The sequence below is a fragment of the Scardinius erythrophthalmus genome (genome assembly GCF_964197995.2).
Source record: "Scardinius erythrophthalmus genome assembly, chromosome: 13".
NCBI classification, from domain to species: Eukaryota; Metazoa; Chordata; class Actinopteri; order Cypriniformes; family Leuciscidae; genus Scardinius; species Scardinius erythrophthalmus.
This window is the reverse complement of record NC_138233.1, coordinates 35,173,745-35,194,161: the sequence shown is the minus strand read 5'-3', so window position 1 is coordinate 35,194,161 and position 20,417 is coordinate 35,173,745. Positions and strand designations below refer to the sequence as shown.

General features: G+C 40.7%; 1 protein-coding gene across 3 annotated transcripts in view; it reads left to right on the top strand.

The window, feature by feature from the left end:
• Nucleotides 1-1,019: 1,019 nt before the first annotated feature.
• abcb7 (ATP-binding cassette, sub-family B (MDR/TAP), member 7) overlaps nucleotides 1,020-20,417 on the top strand; it is a 54,448-nt gene continuing 35,050 nt past the window's right edge. For all 3 annotated transcript variants that reach the window (XM_081381908.1, XM_081381909.1, XM_081381907.1), the window contains exons 1-4: nucleotides 1,020-1,248; nucleotides 4,725-4,805; nucleotides 4,941-5,015; nucleotides 9,952-10,071. In XM_081381908.1, coding sequence (XP_081238034.1) covers nucleotides 1,099-1,248; nucleotides 4,725-4,805; nucleotides 4,941-5,015; nucleotides 9,952-10,071 — 426 coding nt within the window. In that variant the 5' untranslated portion in view covers nucleotides 1,020-1,098. The remainder of the gene's footprint in view (nucleotides 1,249-4,724; nucleotides 4,806-4,940; nucleotides 5,016-9,951; nucleotides 10,072-20,417) is intronic.

Sequence of the window (20,417 nt, the reverse complement as noted above, 5' to 3'; positions counted from 1 at the left end):
AAAAGTAATCTGATTACGTAATGCATGTTACTTGTAATGCGTTTCTTTACTCATAACATCAAAAAGTAATCTGATTAAGAAATGCATGTTACTTGTAATGCATTTCTTACTCGTTATATCAAAAAGTAATCTGATTAGGTAATGCACATTACTTGTAGTTAATTACTTGTTATATCAAAAAGTAATCTGATTAGGTAATGTATGTTACAATACATTACTTGTAACATAAAAAACAAATATGATTACGTAATGCATGTTACTTGTAACACATTACTTTACTTGTAACATCAAAAAAGTAATCTGAATGGGTTATGCATGTTACTTGTAATGCGAAGTGCAACTTGTATGAAGTTGTATGAAGCCTTTGCAATATTTCGCATTTATATTTTTTGTACATATTTTATAGTTTTCACATGATTTTATATAATTCTATTGATTAATTTGTTAAATTCACATACTTTATCTGTTTGATTGTTGTCTTATATTTAATACAGTGTATCTTCAGTTTAAACCATAACCGCATGCTGTCCACTCAAGTGGACATCTGAAGATCTCTTTGAAAAATGTGTAATCAATTCTTGTTTTTCATGCCCTAAGAGCAATAAAAACACATAGGAAAAAATCCTGACTGAGGTTATCATAATTCATGCATGAAAGGGTTAAAACGTAATTTATGCTAAAATTTTTTAGCATCATTACTCCAGAGATCTTTCAGATCCAGTCATTATAATATGCTAATCTGATGCTAAAGAAACATTTCTTATTATTATTAATGCTAAACACAGTTGTGCTGCTTAATATTTTTGTGAAAACTGTGATTTTTTTTTTCAGGATTCTTTACATTTATTATAAATATAACTTTTTTGTAATATTTATTAATTTCATAAATGTCTTTACCGGTTTTATTTTTATAAATGAAACGCGCCTTTGCTAAATAAAAATTATTAATATAATTTTGCGGGGTTTTTTTTCTTCCTTTTTTCCTACGAAACCCGCGGTCGTGTTTCTAGCATAGACTGGTTTGTTTCTAGTGGCTACAGGACGCGGCTGAGCGGAAGTGACGTCACGCATGACGTCGCCTCAGCCCCTCGGTTCAGCATGGCGCCGCTGTTGGTCCCGCTGAAATGTGGATTTCACATTCAAAGGCGTAAATTGTCCCTGTTGCTTCAGCAGAGTCGATCTGTCCACGCGTGGATCTGTCACGACCACCGAGCGACGAGCCATCGGAAACAGCGGAGCACTTTTCAGGTACATTCACCTCTGTCACACACACACACACACACACACACACACACACTTCAGGACACCAGCACACAAGGGCAGTCCTCAAACTTTACAAACACCACCTTACACTATATAGTGTCACACACAGGAGAAGTATTGACCATACACCTCTGTGCTGTGTTGTTTGTGACTAACGTTAGTTGTTAAGTAGGAAGCTGACGTGGTCCATCGTGACTAATGAAATTGTCCCTATTCTGTTGTGTAAATGTCTTCATTTCTGCTAGCTAATATGGAGGAACTTGCAGTATTCTGATATATAATGTCACATGACTAGTTCACTTTAGTTTGTAGATTAATTTGATGGTTTTAACGTTACTTTTAGCTGTTGGTTTGGAGTTAACTCCTTTAACCTGTAGGTCACATGATATATGTAACACACATACAACATGTGTGCTTTAGATAAGACTGAATCCCGCCCTCTTTTCAGCTCATATCAGAGTCACGTGACAGACTCCATTTACACCAAAGACACTCATAAAGTGTTTTTTTCTGTCAATCTGTGATTTCATTGCAGTATGATTTACGGTCAAAATATAGAAATGATAGTGTCACAAACACTTTTTGATAAATAGGCAATAACCAACTTTGCACGATATGAGTGATTCAACAGGTGTGTGAACTTGCCATTACTTTTACTAGTGGTTGAGTTGTCTAAACAACTAGTCAAGTTGTCAATCTTAACCCTTTTGCATCCTTAAGGACATTTTAGTCTTTTTCAGTTTTGTTTTTTTGGGCATTTTGCCCGTGTTAATGTCAACTGTATAAATTCTGGCACAAGTGTGTATTTTTTATTTCACCCTCATTTCCATTAATAAATCTGTTTTACACTGGGTACAGAAAATAGTTACACTCGGGTAGGGGTGGCCGATATGGCAAAAATATCATATCACAATTTTTTTTAAGGAAAATCACGATTCACGATTTTATCACAATTCTTTTTCATGTTAGTTTTACTATTTTGTGACTGAGCATTACAACCAAACTAATGTCCAAATGAAATAAACAGTGCTTTATGTCTTCAACTACAGTAGGTGTATTTAACTGTAGCATTGAAGAAAGTGTTTAAATGAACAAATATGAAAATAAAACACAACATAGACTTCATTGTAAAAATTATACATTGATACTTATAAAAGCTATTTAAGTTCTCAGTCAAGAGCAGTGAGTGATTTCCTCCTTGTGTTTTGTTGTTTAATTAGCATTAAAGGGATAGTTCTCCCAAAATGTACTAAATGCTATGATATTTCTTCAAAAGCAGATCGTGGAGACATTTTAATTGTCCACGATCAAAAATCGTGATATCGCACACCCCTACACTCGGGACAAAAATGTCCCCTTTGAAACCCGTTAAAACCATTTAAAAAATTCACTTCAAAGTAAACCGGCCACGGGTCGTCTCGAAAACGAGGCCAAACTTAAGTCTGTGCTCTGAAGCTTCACGGTTTTATGGCAGTTTTTAGACACAGACATTTTTGTCCTCTATGAACCTCAGAGTAACTCTTTTGAATTGATGCACAAGGGTTGAATGGGTCACAAAGGTACGCTTATAATGTTAGTAGGATTTTTACATCAAAATCTGTCATAATTTAGAAATAAAAGGCCATTTTCTATCAGTTCACTATAAAGAGCAAATGAAATTGTCGTACTTGCGTTGTCAGTTAGTAAGTCATGAATTCACCAGAAAGTGTCTTTTAAGTGTAAATGTGCGAACGAGTGAAGATTCAGCCACGTTCACTGTGGTTTGTTTCCGTACATAGAACTTTTGTAAGTGCGGTTGTCATCAGTTCATTCAGTTGTAGAATTACTCTGTAAATTACTGAACTCTGGTGTAGAGAGCAGGATTGGGCACTAAAGTGTGAAGGGACTCTGACAACCAAATGTATTAAATTTCTCAGTGAATTGTAGTGTTGTCATGATGTTGCGGAGATACGATGTGTTTGGATGCGAATTGCGCTTTTGCTTTCAGAGGTTAAGCTTCAGGCTGTTCCTGAGCAGCACAACCCAATAGTTTGCTCGTGCACAACACATTTTACAGAGGACAGCTGAACCTGGGAGAGCACAACGCCAGCTATAAACACAGACCACTGACCTGGGATGTCCCGAGCGGATCTCAAGGATCGGTATCAGGCCGATAAAGCACTTTTAAACTGATCTGTGTCGGCTATCCGGAGCCCGATCCTTTATTTTGCGTCATCGGTCATGTGCAGTAGGGGGCGTTATGCTCCTTCAAGTGGGTTTGCCAACCGTCATTGAAAGGAAAAGAAGAAGCTTGGCTTTCCACTGCGAAATATTCTGCTCAAAACTGGTTCTGATCGATTGGCTTGATCAACCTCGTTTTCTGAACGCGACTCGGGACTACATTACTACTAACTGTTTACAATAGGCTCTATGCACGAACGCTGCTGACATATTTCCGGTAGGATCTCAGCCGGCGTCTTTACTTCCGCATAGCGCGTTCTATAGGACAATTCACTTTAATAAAATTCATTTTCTCTGAAACGGAGACAACGATTTTAGAAACTGATTCGCTAGTCGAATTTCGCGTGATATGAGAGAATACTCACCCTTAAAGTTGACGATGTAGCTCGAAATTTTTAATTTAAAGAACTTCTCTTTCTTACTCATATTTGTGACAGTTAACTGCCTCACAATATTGTTAACATCATTCACGTTAACCGCTGGAAGTTCTTGTAAACAGAGAGTGTAATTTGCCATTATCTCCACCTAATGCAAAAACGGCTTCTGACGCAGCACCGGATGTAACTGGGCGGGCTGAGACAGAACGCGGAAGCGATCGTGCATAGAGCCTATTGCTTTAGAAGCCTTGGAAGCTGAAGCTAGCGATCATGGTAAGGGGCGTTACATTTCCCACACGCAACTGAGGTGTTCGGCCAATCACAGCGCACTCGGTCTGCTGGCCAATCAGAGCACTCTGAGCTTTCCAGAAGGAGTGGCTTTGTGGAAATCAGCGTGTTTCAGACAGACTAATAGAGGAGCTGCAATAATGAATGTCAAAAAATAATGTTTTAACCTATTCCATTGACCAATAAACAAAATAATGAACTTTTAAAATAGCATCATATGACCCCTTTAGTCAAGAGTCTTACTGATGGTTAACGGTCAACAGTTAATTGTGTGTAGATTCAGGCGAAGAATGTACAGCCCTTCAATAGATAACTGACAGGTATTCAACTAATAAATAGGCTAAATATCTATGTATTTGTATGGCACAAATTACATTTTATGTCATATTTCACAAAGCATGACACAGTTGCAACTTTCAGAGAAACTGATTGTTTTTGGATCCTGAACAGTTACTTGAGAATAATAAAAAGCGGTAAACTAAATGTGCTTATGAGGGGAAGTAGAGATGCAGTGTGAAAGGAATCTTATTGATTCACATTTATTTTCATATCTCATATTTCTTCACTTTCTTTCAGCTGTCAAGTCAGCGGAGTGCGTCGTCAACATGGGCCAACAGCAGAGGTCAGAGCAGCCGACAGATCTTAGAAGCGGCCAAAGTAAGTCTTTATTAAAACGGTGGATAATATAAGACATTGTGCTTGATTTTTTTTTTTCATGAAATTGATGCATGTTTCATCTCAAAAACTAAAATGCTGGGGGAAAGTGTTAATATGTGAGTTGGTGTGTTCCAGCATTTACATCTTCCAGAGAGACAGTGCTGGCACGGGCATGCAGGCGGAGGCCTCAGTGCAGACCCCAAAAATGTGGTAAGGGTGTGTGTGTGTGTATGGTATTGTTATAGGGCTGGGTGATAAAACGATAACGAAATGTTTTTGTGTGTATGGTAGAGGTGTGTGTGTGTGTGTGTGGTACAGGGCTGGGTGATAAAACAATAATGATATGTATCGCGATAGACACGTAAACAATATCAATAAAAAATGCGTTCGATAAAACATTCGTTCAAATTTTTTTTTTTTCGTCGGAAGAAACCAGAGGTTGCGTAGCAAGTTTGGTTGCATGAACAAAGGCACTCACTCTCTGGTAACCTAGCAACGTAGGGGGTGACACGCTAACAGTACGGCAGTATGGCAGTTTTTTGGATTTTGTAAGTCTGACCGTAGTCAGACCAATGTCATCTGTATATTATGCAAGACCTTCATCGGGTTCTCTGTTTATATTTAACACTTTGCACTATTTTATGTGAGGGTGAATGCCCGACGAGGTGTCCATTGTCAGGTATTAATGGACGACGGCGAGGCGTGAACTGTCCGACGCGCAGCGGAGTTGCCTCCGTCAAAGTCCATTAATACATTTACATTTACATTTATTCATTTAGCTGACACTTTTATCCAAAGCGACTTACAATTGCTATATATGTCAGAGGTCGCACGCCTCTGGAGCAACTAGGGGTAAGTGTCTTGCTCAGGGACACATTGGTGTCTCACAGTGGATTCGAACCCGGGTCTCTCACACCAAAGGCATGTCTCTTATCCATTGCGCCACCACCACCAAGAATAAAGTGTTTGGCTTATGGGAAACTAGCATTACAGTACCAAAGATCACATTCTGATTGGGACATGATAAAGGGGGCACTCGGATTTGAACCGGGGACCTCTTGATCTGCAGTCAAATGCTCTACCACTGAGCTATCCCCCTTTCAATACCTGACAATGGACACCTCGAAGCACATTAACCCGCTTATACCATGGTCACTTGCCAAATAACACATTTTTAAAACATTAGTTTATATTTTAATTAGTTTTACAATCGAAATCTAAAGTTTTTATAAACAATAACTTGGTTTCCCTGGTTACGCCTGACGGTTTATTTAGCAACCGGAGATATTTATAGTCTGTATAGATACTTTGACTGCCTGTTGCTACGGTTGCTCACAGCTGATGTAGCCAGCGCATTTATTTATTAATTTCGAACGGTAAACAGTCAGTTTCACCAGAACTCCTTTACTAGGTGTCCTCTATCACTTTTTAATGGACACCCTGCAGCCAATCAGAATCGAGTATTCACCCAGACCATGGTATAATACACTTGATTAAGCATTTCTTACGTATTCTTTAATTTTGCACCTTCATGTTAAGAGAGAATTGTTAAGGTTTCATTGTGATTTTAGACTTATATTTACATTTTAATTTTAATTATTTGAGTGTTTTCCATGCTTGTGTTGACATTTCTGCCTTTATAACTGAGGGGATTATAATCAGAGGAAGGCTAAGTTTAAAATAAAAATTTTAAATGGAATATATTTGTCTCCTGGTCCTTATTTTAAATAGGTCATAAAAAATATCAATAATTATCGATATCGACCGATTTGAAACACTTACATCTTGATACAGTTTTCAGCCATATCGTCCAGCCCTAGTATGGTAGAGGGGTGTGTGAGTGTATGGTAGAGGGGTTTGTGTGTGTGTGTATGGTATATGGTTGCAAAATTATGGGAATTTTCAAAGATGGAAACTTTCCATGGGAATTAATGGGAATTTAAGGGAATTAACAGGAATTTATGGGAATAAACTGGGAATTTTCAAATTTGAAGATTGGCTCTTCATAGGGAACTTAAATATAGTTGAGGAAAGAATATTTTACCATAATCTTGACTAAAACAAACAGATGCCATTCAAATACACTTGAATATCCATGCCATTCCTCAATCACATGCACATAGCACAATGCTTACTGCATGGCTATTGAGACCACACCCCCTACTGGCACTGTGCATGCCTCCATCACATGCACAGAAGCCCAAAGCACAAGACTATTAAAGGCACACATTTGAGCCTGTGGACTAAACAAAGTGAAGTAAGTTTTGATGATATTATGGCGAAATATATTTATTAAATGTTTAAATTGCAAATATCACATACAAATGTATTCATCTAGTAGATAGCAAGCTGATAAGTTAGATGCTAAATAAGCTAGAATAACTTTATTTACCACATAAGTAGGGCTGGGCGGTATAACGGTATATATCGTTACCGCGGAAGAAAATGTCAACCGTAACAGATTTTCTTTTCCCGTGTATACCGCAACATGTAAATAAGTAGGCGTGGTTAACTCAGCGTGCAGCGTGCGTGAGACTGAGACACTGATATTTTTCAAAGAAACATGAAGAAAGACCAAGAGGATCCACAAAAGGAATTACGTTTTCAAAATTAACGTGATATTTTCGGGGGGGAAGGCGCAGAAGTCAACTAGAGCAGTGCAGCACACTGAAAGTTTAGAGAGACGCACATGCTCGCAACGGGGCTTACTTGACAACAAGTTCATATATCAATATTCTAACGATTAGAAATCTTAAATAATGTATCTATCCATCTCTTATGTGTACAGTTACTTTCAGAGTGGACGTGCAAGCGGTTGCCGTGGTAATGAATATTTCCAAAATTCCCCAGCTTAACTTCCCATGGAAATTTACGGATTACGGAAACTTTCCGCCCCTTTGCAACCCTAGTATGGTAGAGGTGTGTGTGTGTATGGTAGAGGGGTTTTTCACCTCTGGCTGAAATCATGGATTCAGATGCAATTTAATGTGTAACATGGAATCTCAAAAACTCAAAGGTCTTCACGATGGAAACAAAATAGTTTGATTAAACATGAAGAAACCGAGGGTATGCATTGACATCACTTTCCCGCCGGATCACGTCCCTCAGTCGGACTGAGTGGCAGAAGAGCTGCGTGTGACTGCGTTTAACAGGGGAAACTGAGTAAATCAAATGATTATCAGTTAAAACTAAAGGTTGGACTCGATATAAGTGTTCCTTACAGCTTCCCAAAGATCCAGCGATCCATGGATATTGACATGCATCCAGGAATCGTGTTTCCTGACATTTATATGTGCCTGGTTTCGACGCCGGGGAAATACATAAAGCAAATTTGCCTGTGAACGCTTTATATAAATATAATATTTGTAGGTCTAAATCAATGTGATCACTTATATCAATGTTATATATCATATAATCATATCGTCCAGCCCCTAAAACTTGTATATATTTTGTCAGTGTTTATTTAAAAACAACCAATCAGGGCTCCAGACTAACTTTTCCACTGGTTGCACTGGTTCTACCAACTTTCTCAGTTGGTCGCACCAGCACATGATTTGGTCACAATGTTTGTTTTTTCTCGCTACAACATGGAGTTAATCAGTGCATGGCGATGAGTAGGTGTCTTAATCTGCATCCCCTAGTTCTGCACCGATGTGAAGACTGACAGTGACACGAGGGGAAAAACAGATGCTGCAACAATGTAAATTATATTACAAATAATGAGTTGTTTTTTAAACCTATTAGAGTAGATCAACTGAACAAAAGTATAAACCTGTAAATGATTATTAAAGGACCCCTTTTAATCATGAAACAGAAAAATGTAAACACAATTTAGGGAAAAATAAAACTGATTACATAGGGCCCTATTTATTGTTACATTTTTAATTAAATCTATAATTTATTTTTATTTTTATTTATTTTTTGCCTTAAAACAGAAAATGTGAGCGTAAAGCACTGAATTTGGGGAAAGATAAACCAGGTTCAGATCTGTCTAGTCCTCGTTGCTAAGAGTGTTCAGATTATGTAATGGCCTCATTTGATTACTCGGTGACCAGTATTTGAGTTCAAATTTATGGTCAATAATTCTTTCATCTAAAACAAACAGAGCCTCTTCCTCTTATAGCTTTCAAACTATCGAGTGCATTTGCGTATGATTGGATAATTTTGATATGGTAAAGTTCAAATGTTTTCTAATTTTACTGGATTACATGTTCCCATACCAAAACTCACCTTATTCACATGTGTCTATGGTTTATGCTTTTCTTTGCATACAATAAGCTCATCTACACTTCTAACAAATGTGATAAACTAGAATTAGTGTGCTTGCTGAGAGCTTTGATTGTAATGTGGACGCTGTGGTTTGGCACGTCGTGTTGCTCTCTTGTGGTGTAGATAGGTTTGTGAACTTGTCACCAGCGGACTGAACTGAGCAGTCTTGATCAGCTTTGTGGATCTCTGCTGCCCCCTCCTGCAGATGTTGATACAGCGTCACATAATCATATACAACCAGCAAGTTATTACAGAAGAGTACAAGAGAGTTAAAGAAAATGCTTGGGATGTTGAGATACATTTTGTTTTGGCCTGAACACGCAGGTTTTAAAGTCCCCTTGTGGTGAAAATCAAGCTTTTAATGTTGTTTGTATGTCTATGTGGTGTTTCTAATATGCTTTGAGACAAGCCATGTATAAATTCATAAGTCGACACTATTATTTTCTGCTTAACTGCAGTGAACCAAAAACAGTTTCAAAAACACGCTTATAAAAATTGCTGGTGTTTCTGACATCACAAACTACCTTGTAACCAATCAGATCAACGTGTGATCGTCAACCAGTGTATCTCTGAGCTGGAGTGAGTGGAGGCGGGGCTCATTTGCATATTCATAGAACCGCGTATACTAAATGAGGCAAGGGTGTCGCGTTACATTCAAGCTATTTTAAGGCATGAAGAATTTTTGTTTCAAGGAAAAAACTTTTAAATGTAATTTTGGTGATCAAAGATGAGCTTTAAGGGATGAAATGGTTGACTACAGGAGGACTTTAGGAGAATGAAATTCTGCAACCTCTTTCTTCCTTTTTTTTTTTAAGATTTATGGTTTTAAAACTGGGAAACCCTTTAAAAAAATGTACTTTTATTTTTGTGTTTCCAGCTGAAGGAAGTGAACTCAACGAAGATTCTCTCAGCCATGTTGATGTATGTTTGGCCCAAAGACAGACCCGACCTCCGTGCTCGAGTGGCCATATCACTGGGTCTGCTCGCTGGATCCAAGGTGCGTTCATTTATCCCACCAGTATATCACCCAATGGCTCATTTGTCTTTTTATACACTTCCAGTTCTGAGACAAAAATGTAACATTCAGGCTGTTTTGACAGGATGTGCCTTAGGTGTGTAATGGCACCACTTAAAATCACGTTTGACAGTTTTGAAGTCATGGTTCGGCTTGCTTTCAGTACAGCAGGGGCTAGAAACAACATTTATTTTTATGAAACGGCTGTTTACTGAACAAATTCTGGCTCTACATTAAAAAGTCTGTCAATACTGCTGGAACTGGCAGATTTGAAGTGCAAAATATTTGAGCAAACTGTACATTTGAGTCAGAGTTAATGTGCTCCTCCTCTGCTGCGGTCTGTTTGACGCGCCAGCGCTTCTTCAGTAAAGTTTAATGGAGATGAGCCATTATGCAAAATGGGGGACATCAACTTTTTTGTGTCCGCATCAAATACAATTTACAAAAGTAACTTTACATGCACATACAAACATGTTAAATGCAAGTAAAGTGTCTACTTTAATATTTCAAATAACTTTTGTGAAAATATAATGTCGACATATGGGGGAAATAAGTGTACAATTGTTATTCAGCGTAATTGTCCGGACTTTGATTTTGCCATTACATTGTTTCAACCATGGAAAGACGTCAATAAAACGGCTTGTAAACAATGTCATGTAACGTCACATTTACCTCAGAAAAACCATATCCAGCGACCATAAACTCGTTAGTCAGATAGAAAAATTTAAAGTACTTGCCAGATTTATTCAAACATGCATTACATATTGAAGAACATAAAAAAATATAATGAATATGTAATATGGTGCATATATTTAGCAAAATGCTCCTCTCTAGAGTTAATTTTTCTTGCTGACTAACGTTTATGGTCACTGGATATGGTTTTTCTGAGGTAAATGTGACGTTACATGACATTGTTGTTTTACTGATGACTTTCCACGGTTGAAACAGTGATTGAGTGATTTCATGTGACATGATACAGGCTTTTTATAAGTTGTACTCTACCTTTAACCCCCTGAGGTCGATGGTATCGCCGGCGATACCAGCTTGCTTTTTTTTATCAGTGTAAAAGAAACTCATCAATACTCTGTTGACTTTGATTTTCCATAGGAGTTTCATACATCAATCGATTCTGTTAAATGTGTATTATTTTTGTGTATACTCACAATAAAAACAAAGTGTTGTGCTTTTCGCCAAATAAAGAAAAATAAACACGAAGCGAGTTCTGCCTTCTCTCTGTCCGTGTAGTCCATTCTGAAACGTGTCCTAAATGAATCATAACTCAGCGAATACTTCTCACACAGGCACGTGAGATATGTCTTTATGATGCTTGAAATCTCTTCTTTTAAATGAAGTAATTAATATAAAAAACAAATGTTTTCAACTCATGTAATCCGTTTGAAAGCAAGGAGAGGTACCGTTTTTCCTTCTCCCTTCATTATCTCTAAATGAGCTGCAGCCGCCCCGCCCCCCGGCGCGATTCACATGTAAATAGTTAGGTGATCTAGTATGCATAGCATACGCCCCCGATCAATGCCATAAAAACACAGTTTCTTCATCAGACTTACTGATAGTTCATCGCGTTTTGAGTATGACACGCTTCTCCGATAAAGTCGCCCTTCAGATGATTCTGGACAGCGAGGAAGAATGCACCTTTTCCTCAAAGATTGTAACTCAGACGACGAACGGCAGCATTTTGAAGAGCGAATTCTGCCGAGAACACAATTTCGGAGTAAGTTTTACTTTAAAGTCTTTTGTCTTTTATTTTTCGTGTTCACATTTATGAGGAAAAAACAATATTACGTGACAGTTCTCCATTATGGATGCGAGCGCTCTAAAAAAAGCAGAGACCTCAAAACAGAAAGCACAAATCCTTTCTTTAAAACGAATTTCGTTTTGTATCAATTGTGTCTTAATTTTAATAATTTTTTCATTAACAAATTTCCTGGATTTAAAGTAAATATAGGCTAGCAATCACAACATAAGGTGCTTGAACTGGAGATCATCATGAACCAGACCGTAGCCTACTCGCCTCATATGTCTAAAAAATGTGAAATGTTTACAGAAAGCTGGTTCTAAACAAAACCATCCAAAACACTAGCCTACTGCGAAGATCGCGAGTCAATAGCCTATCGTCAACTTCATCTTTGCCAGAAGTTAAATTTAAATTGCGTGTGAATGAATGATGATGTTTTAGCAAGAGTAAACTTGAAATATTGTTGAAATTGTAATTATTTTTGTAATTGTAACCTTTTTAGTAAAATAGCAAAACATATTTGCAAGATAGATGTAAGCAAAATCTTAAATGGTCAATATAAGTCTTCTTCTAAATATATCTTTTGTCCTTGCATTGTGGCTCAGTCAGTGTCACACCTGAATGAATGGCTAATTATGCTGAGTCATTATGCAGAGTGGGTGGGACATTGTATTCTCGGGTGTAAACCACTCCTCGTTCACGCCCCCCTCGCATATTGGCTTTCCAAGCAAAAACTGTTTTACATCAATTTAAATCAATGTATGGTTTTATGTGAACGATAAAGCAAGACTATTTTCACATAATTTTGAAGAAAAAACTCTAGGCGAGGACATCCATTAGTCAAAAGTCTTATTGACACATATTTACTATGTGTTTTGTGGCCTTATTTCAGAAATTTTATTTTTTATTTTTTTTCAATAACCATGCATAAACATTATTCTCTCAAAAATGAAAACATGTACATACACGTGGCTCACATATTATTGTAGCCCTGTTTGTGCTATATAGAGGGAATTTACACCTTTGCCATTAATATGTTTATAAGCAACTGAAAAAGCACAAATGTCAGGGCATGTCAGAACATCTCAAGGGCCCCAAAAACAGCCCAGACCCCAGAGGGTTTAACACACTTTCAGATGCTTATGTTTATTTTGCTGCGTCAGAGCGAACTCATGCCACAGCGGCAATGGTATTTGTTTTTGAATTTTGTAAGAAAATGGACGTAATTTGAAATCTGAGACTTTGTTTCATATCAATAGTAACAAAGCACAAAGATTATTGTGATTTATTGGATGGGATGTGCGCTACAATGTTCCATTCATTCATCAACTGAAAACAGGATGACTAATCGATTCTTGGGATTTAGGAATCAATATTGGTTTGTAAAAATGAGAATCTGTTAAAATCAAGATTATTTTTTTTTTTTTTTACCCAGCCCTAGTAACTACATTAGCATCCACAGCAATGAACGATAACACTGTTCATTCTAAACATGTACTGCAGTTTCATCGTCTGCCACTTTAAGTGCTGGAGCTCTTTAATGCAGATTTTAATGGATTACAGATCGCTTGACGGAGAGCGAAACTCAAGCGCTGAGGCACTTTTCAGCGAGTGAAAATATATCTATGCTTAATTTAAACGTAGCATTCTAACACTCTTAACACACACATAGACGAGTAAAATTCATTAGCGAGTGGCTTATGAGAGACATTATTTAGTCACCCAGAGTGAATATTTAGTCTCATTGTAGAGGGTTAAGACATGTAGGCCACCAGAGGTCATGTGTGGAAACACTCTTCCTCTCTATAAACGGATAACTCCCTGTTTTATTAGCTGGTCTAATCCCTGTCATGTGAGTTCAACATGGAGGGAATTTCCACTATTATTGAACCAAAAGCAACAGGCTTTGCTTGCCTCTTGCTGTACATTAGAGGCTGCTGTTGTGTCATCCTGTGTGTGAGATTGGTAACTAAAACCTGTTTATAACCACTTGCCTCCTGACTCTGTCCTCTTGGAAAAAGGCATTGCTATGGATGTGTGCTGTTTGAAAGCGAAATTATCACTGAGGTGTTGGCAGCTCATTTTTATCTTCCACAAATGAAGCTTCAGTGTAGTAATTGGTATGTTACGGATCCGTGATTTGCTTTGCAACGACATTACGTCCTGCAAACCGGCATGACTTTCTTTTTTCTGCGGAAAGCACAAAATAAGTTCCTTTTGAAATGTCTCAGTTTTTGTACTTTAAATTAAAGTTAGCGAGGTCATATGTGTTTGGACAGCAACATTGTTCATACGGTAGTATCTTTGTGTTGCGCAGGAGAAAGGTTGTGTGTCCACCAAAGTGTGTTTAGCCAGCTGAAAACACCAGCACTCTTCTGAAAACCTGAAAGCTGCGGGCGCTTGAGAGTGATGTTGATACGGAATAACCGCAGAACTGTATCTAATTTTGCTAATAGTTTGTTTCTGAATATAAAAATGTCGACACAATGTAACATACTTGCTTTGGCACTAGTTTTGGATTAGGGCTGCACAATATATTGAAATATCGCAAATGTATATATCGCGAAATGCATATCGCAACGGCTTGCAATAACTGGGGTCATGAACTAAAGACAAAGAGAAAATCACTCGCTGCTCTTGGATGAATAACTTCTGTAGCTTTAATAAGAATCAGTATACATTTAATTGATACAGTTAAAACTAAGCAGTGTTTTATTTTTACATTTGATTATTCAGTTTCTGTCGTTAAATAAACCTGATGTAAACCTGAAACCCTGAACCCTGTGGTTTACACTGATGCTAAAATAACACTTCTTATGCTGCAGTAAAACACTGCTGTTCACTGTCAGAAGTTGTAGAGATGTTTTCTTGTCACAAAAAGAATGTGAAACACGCATGTTGGTTATATAATTTTAAATATATTTTAAAGATAATTTAAGTTTATTTTACACACTTTAAGCGTTATCGTATTGCATGCCGAATATCACATTATTTAATGAGTTATCGCATATCGCAATTTTCTTCAATATCGTGCAGCCCTAGTTTGGATGAAGAGTGTCGTTGTCATTTGTTATCGTTGTACAAGCAGAATGTGATGGTTGGTTGGTGTGGGATTTGTCACGCCCCTTCACTGTGATTGGATGGCTGGGTGAAAAGAGACAGTAATGAGCGCTGTGTTTTACGTTTGAAAATTTTTTAAATTAAATAAATGCTCTAGCCTCGGAAGAAACGCTTTGGTGGACACATGGCCCAAGTCATACCGATTTGGAACGACAATGTTTAAAGTGCCCCGTTATGCTTTTCAATCACAACAGATTGGGCCATCTGACCAATCAGAGCAGAGTAGACCAATGACAACAGACTGGGCCATCTGACCAATCAGAGCAGAGTAGACCAATGACAACAGACTGGGCCATCTGACCGATCAGAGCAGAGTAGACCAATGACAACAGACTGGGCCGTCTGACCAATCAGAGCAGGGTAGACCAATGACAACAGACTGGGCCATCTGACCGATCAGAGCAGAGTAGACCAATCACAACAGACTGGGCCATCTGACCAATCCGAGCAGAGTAGACCAATGACAACAGACTGGGCCATCTGACCGATCAGAGCAGAGTAGACCAATCACAACAGACTGGGCCATCTGACCAATCAGAGCAGGGTAGACCAATCACAACAGACTGGGCCATCTGACCAATCAGAGCAGGGTAGACCAATCACAACAGACTGGGCCATCTGACCAATCAGAGCAGATTAGACCAATGACAACAGACTGGGCCATCTGACCAATCAGAGCAGATTAGACCAATGACAACAGACTGGGCCATCTGACCAATCAGAGCAGATTAGACCAATGACAACAGACTGGGCCATCTGACCAATCAGAGCAGATTAGACCAATGACAACAGACTGGGCCGTCTGACCAATCAGAGCACAATAGACCAATCACTACAGACTGGGCCATCTGACCGATCAGAGCAGAGTAGACCAATGACAACAGACTGGGCCGTCTGACCAATCAGAGCAGAGTTGACCAATCACTACAGACTGGGCCATCTGACCAATCAGAGCAGAGTAGACCAATGACAACAGACTGGGCCATCTGACCAATCAGAGCAGATTAGACCAATGACAACAGACTGGGCCGTCTGACCAATCAGAGCACAATAGACCAATCACTACAGACTGGGCCATCTGACCGATCAGAGTAGACCAATGACAACAGACTGGGCCGTCTGACCAATCAGAGCAGAGTTGACCAATCACTACAGACTGGGCCATCTGACCAATCAGAGCAGAGTAGACCAATGACAACAGACTGGGCCATCTGACCAATCAGAGCAGAGTAGACCAATGACAACAGACTGGGCTGTCTGACCAATCAGAGCAGATTAGACCAATGACAACAGACTGGGCCATCTGACCAATCAGAGCAGAGTAGACCAATGACAACAGACTGGGCCATCTGACCAATCAGAGCAGAGTAGACCAATGACAACAGACTGGGCCATCTGACCGATCAGAGCAGAGTAGACCAATGACAACAGACTGGGCTGTCTGACCAATCAGAGCAGGGTAGACCAATCACAACAGACTGGGCCATCTGACCAATCAGAGCAGATTAGACCAATGACAACAGACTGGGACATCTGACCAATCAGAGCAGATTAGACCAATGACAACAGACTGGGCCATCTGACCAATCAGAGCAGATTAGACCAATGACAACAGACTGGGCCATCTGACCAATCAGAGCAGATTAGACCAATGACAACAGACTGGGCCGTCTGACCAATCAGAGCAGAGTTGACCAATCACTACAGACTGGGCCATCTGACCAATCAGAGCAGAGTAGACCAATGACAACAGACTGGGCCATCTGACCAAACAGAGCAGAGTAGACCAATGACAACAGACTGGGCCATCTGACCGATCAGAGCAGAGTAGACCAATGACAACAGACTGGGCCGTCTGACCAATCAGAGCAGAGTTGACCAATCACTACAGACTGGGCCATCTGACCAATCAGAGCAGAGTAGACCAATGACAACAGACTGGGCCATCTGACCAATCAGAGCAGATTAGACCAATCACAACAGACTGGGCCATCTGACCAATCAGAGCAGATTAGACCAATGACAACAGACTGGGCCGTCTGACCAATCAGAGCAGAGTAGACCAATGACAACAGACTGGGCCATCTGACCAATCAGAGCAGAGTAGACCAATGACAACAGACTGGGCCGTCTGACCAATCAGAGCAGAGTAGACCAATGACAACAGACTGGGCCATCTGACCAATCAGAGCAGAGTAGACCAATGACAACAGACTGGGCCATCTGACCAATCAGAGCAGAGTAGACTAATGACAACAGACTGGGCCATCTGACCAATCAGAGCAGATTAGACCAATGACAACAGACTGGGCCGTCTGACCAATCAGAGCACAATAGACCAATCACTACAGACTGGGCCATTTGACCGATCAGAGCAGAGTAGACCAATGACAACAGACTGGGCTGTCTGACCAATCAGAGCAGATTAGACCAATGACAACAGACTGGGCCGTCTGACCAATCAGAGCACAATAGACCAATCACTACAGACTGGGCCATCTGACCGATCAGAGTAGACCAATGACAACAGACTGGGCCGTCTGACCAATCTGAGCAGAGTTGACCAATCACTACAGACTGGGCCATCTGACCAATCAGAGCAGAGTAGACCAATGACAACAGACTGGGCCATCTGACCAATCAGAGCAGAGTAGACCAATGACAACAGACTGGGCCATCTGACCAATCAGAGCAGAGTAGACCAATGACAACAGACTGGGCCATCTGACCAAACAGAGCAGAGTAGACCAATGACAACAGACTGGGCCATCTGACCAATCAGAGCAGAGTAGACCAATGACAACAGACTGGGCCATCTGACCAAACAGAGCAGAGTAGACCAATGACAACAGACTGGGCCATCTGACCAATCAGAGCAGAGTAGACCAATCACAATAGACTGGGCCATCTGACCAAACAGAGCAGAGTAGACCAATGACAACAGACTGGGCCATCTGACCAATCAGAGCAGAGTAGACCAATCACAACAGACTGGGCCATCTGACCAATCAGAGCAGGGTAGACCAATCACAACAGACTGGGCCATCTGACCAATCAGAGCAGATTAGAACAATGACAACAGACTGGGCCATCTGACCAATCAGAGCAGATTAGACCAATGACAACAGACTGGGCCATCTGACCAATCAGAGCAGATTAGACCAATGACAACAGACTGGGCCGTCTGACCAATCAGAGCACAATAGACCAATGACAACAGACTGGGCCATCTGACCAATCAGAGCAGATTAGACCAATGACAACAGACTGGGCCGTCTGACCAATCAGAGCAGAGTTGACCAATCACTACAGACTGGGCCATCTGACCAATCAGAGCAGAGTAGACCAATGACAACAGACTGGGCCATCTGACCAAACAGAGCAGAGTAGACCAATGACAACAGACTGGGCCATCTGACCAATCAGAGCAGATTAGACCAATGACAACAGACTGGGCCATCTGACCAAACAGAGCAGAGTAGACCAATGACAACAGACTGGGCCATCTGACCAATCAGAGCAGAGTAGACCAATCACAACAGACTGGGCCATCTGACCAATCAGAGCAGGGTAGACCAATCACAACAGACTGGGCCATCTGACTAATCAGAGCAGATTAGACCAATGACAACAGACTGGGCCATCTGACCAATCAGAGCAGATTAGACCAATGACAACAGACTGGGCCATCTGACCAATCAGAGCAGATTAGACCAATGACAACAGACTGGGCCGTCTGACCAATCAGAGCACAATAGACCAATCACTACAGACTGGGCCATCTGACCGATCAGAGTAGACCAATGACAACAGACTGGGCCGTCTGACCAATCTGAGCAGAGTTGACCAATCACTACAGACTGGGCCATCTGACCAATCAGAGCAGAGTAGACCAATGACAACAGACTGGGCCATCTGACCAATCAGAGCAGAGTAGACCAATGACAACAGACTGGGCCATCTGACCAATCAGAGCAGAGTAGACCAATGACAACAGACTGGGCCATCTGACCAAACAGAGCAGAGTAGACCAATGACAACAGACTGGGCCATCTGACCAAACAGAGCAGATTAGACCAATGACAACAGACTGGGCCATCTGACCAAACAGAGCAGAGTAGACCAATGACAACAGACTGGGCCATCTGACCAATCAGAGCAGAGTAGACCAATCACAATAGACTGGGCCATCTGACCAAACAGAGCAGAGTAGACCAATGACAACAGACTGGGCCATCTGACCAATCAGAGCAGAGTAGACAAATCACAACAGACTGGGCCATCTGACCAATCAGAGCAGGGTAGACCAATCACAACAGACTGGACCGTCTGACCAATCAGAGCAGAGTAGACCAATGACAACAGACTGGGCCATCTGACCAATCAGAGCAGATTAGACCAATGACAACAGACTGGGCCATCTGACCAATCAGAGCAGATTAGACCAATGACAACAGACTGGGCCATCTGACCAATCAGAGCAGATTAGACCAATGACAACAGACTGGGCCGTCTGACCAATCAGAGCAGAGTAGACTAATGACAACAGACTGGGCCATCTGACCGATCAGAGCAGAGTAGACCAATGATAACAGACTGGGCCGTCTGACCAATCAGAGCAGAGTTGACCAATCGCTACAGACTGGGCCATCTGACCAATCAGAGCAGTTTAGACCAATCACTACAGACTGGGCCATCTGACCAATCAGAGCAGAGTAGACCAATCACTACAGACTGAGCCATCTGACCAATCAGAGCAGTTTAGACCAATCACTACTGACTGGGCCGTCTGACCAAACAGAGCAGAGTAGACCAATGACAACAGACTGGGCCGTCTGACCAATCAGAGCAGAGTTGACCAATCACTACAGACTGAGCCATCTGACCAATCAGAGCAGTTTAGACCAATCACTACAGACTGGGCCATCTGACCAATCAGAGCAGAGTAGACCAATCACTACAGACTGAGCCATCTGACCAATCAGAGCAGTTTAGACCAATCACTACTGACTGGGCCGTCTGACCAAACAGAGCAGAGTAGACCAATGACAACAGACTGGGCCGTCTGACCAATCAGAGCAGATTAGACCAATCACTACAGACTGGGCCATCTGACCAATCAGAGCAGAGTAGACCAATGACAACAGACTGGGCCATCTGACCAATCAGAGCAGATTAGACCAATCACTACAGACTGGGCCGTCTGACCAATCAGAGCAGAGTAGACCAATGACAACAGACTGGGCCATCTGACCAATCAGAGCAGAGCAGACCAATCACAACAGACTGGGCCATCTGACCAATCAGAGCAGTTTAGACCAATCACTACAGACTGGGCCATCTGACCAATCAGAGCAGAGTAGACCAATCACTACAGACTGAGCCATCTGACCAATCAGAGCAGTTTAGACCAATCACTACTGACTGGGCCGTCTGACCAAACAGAGCAGAGTAG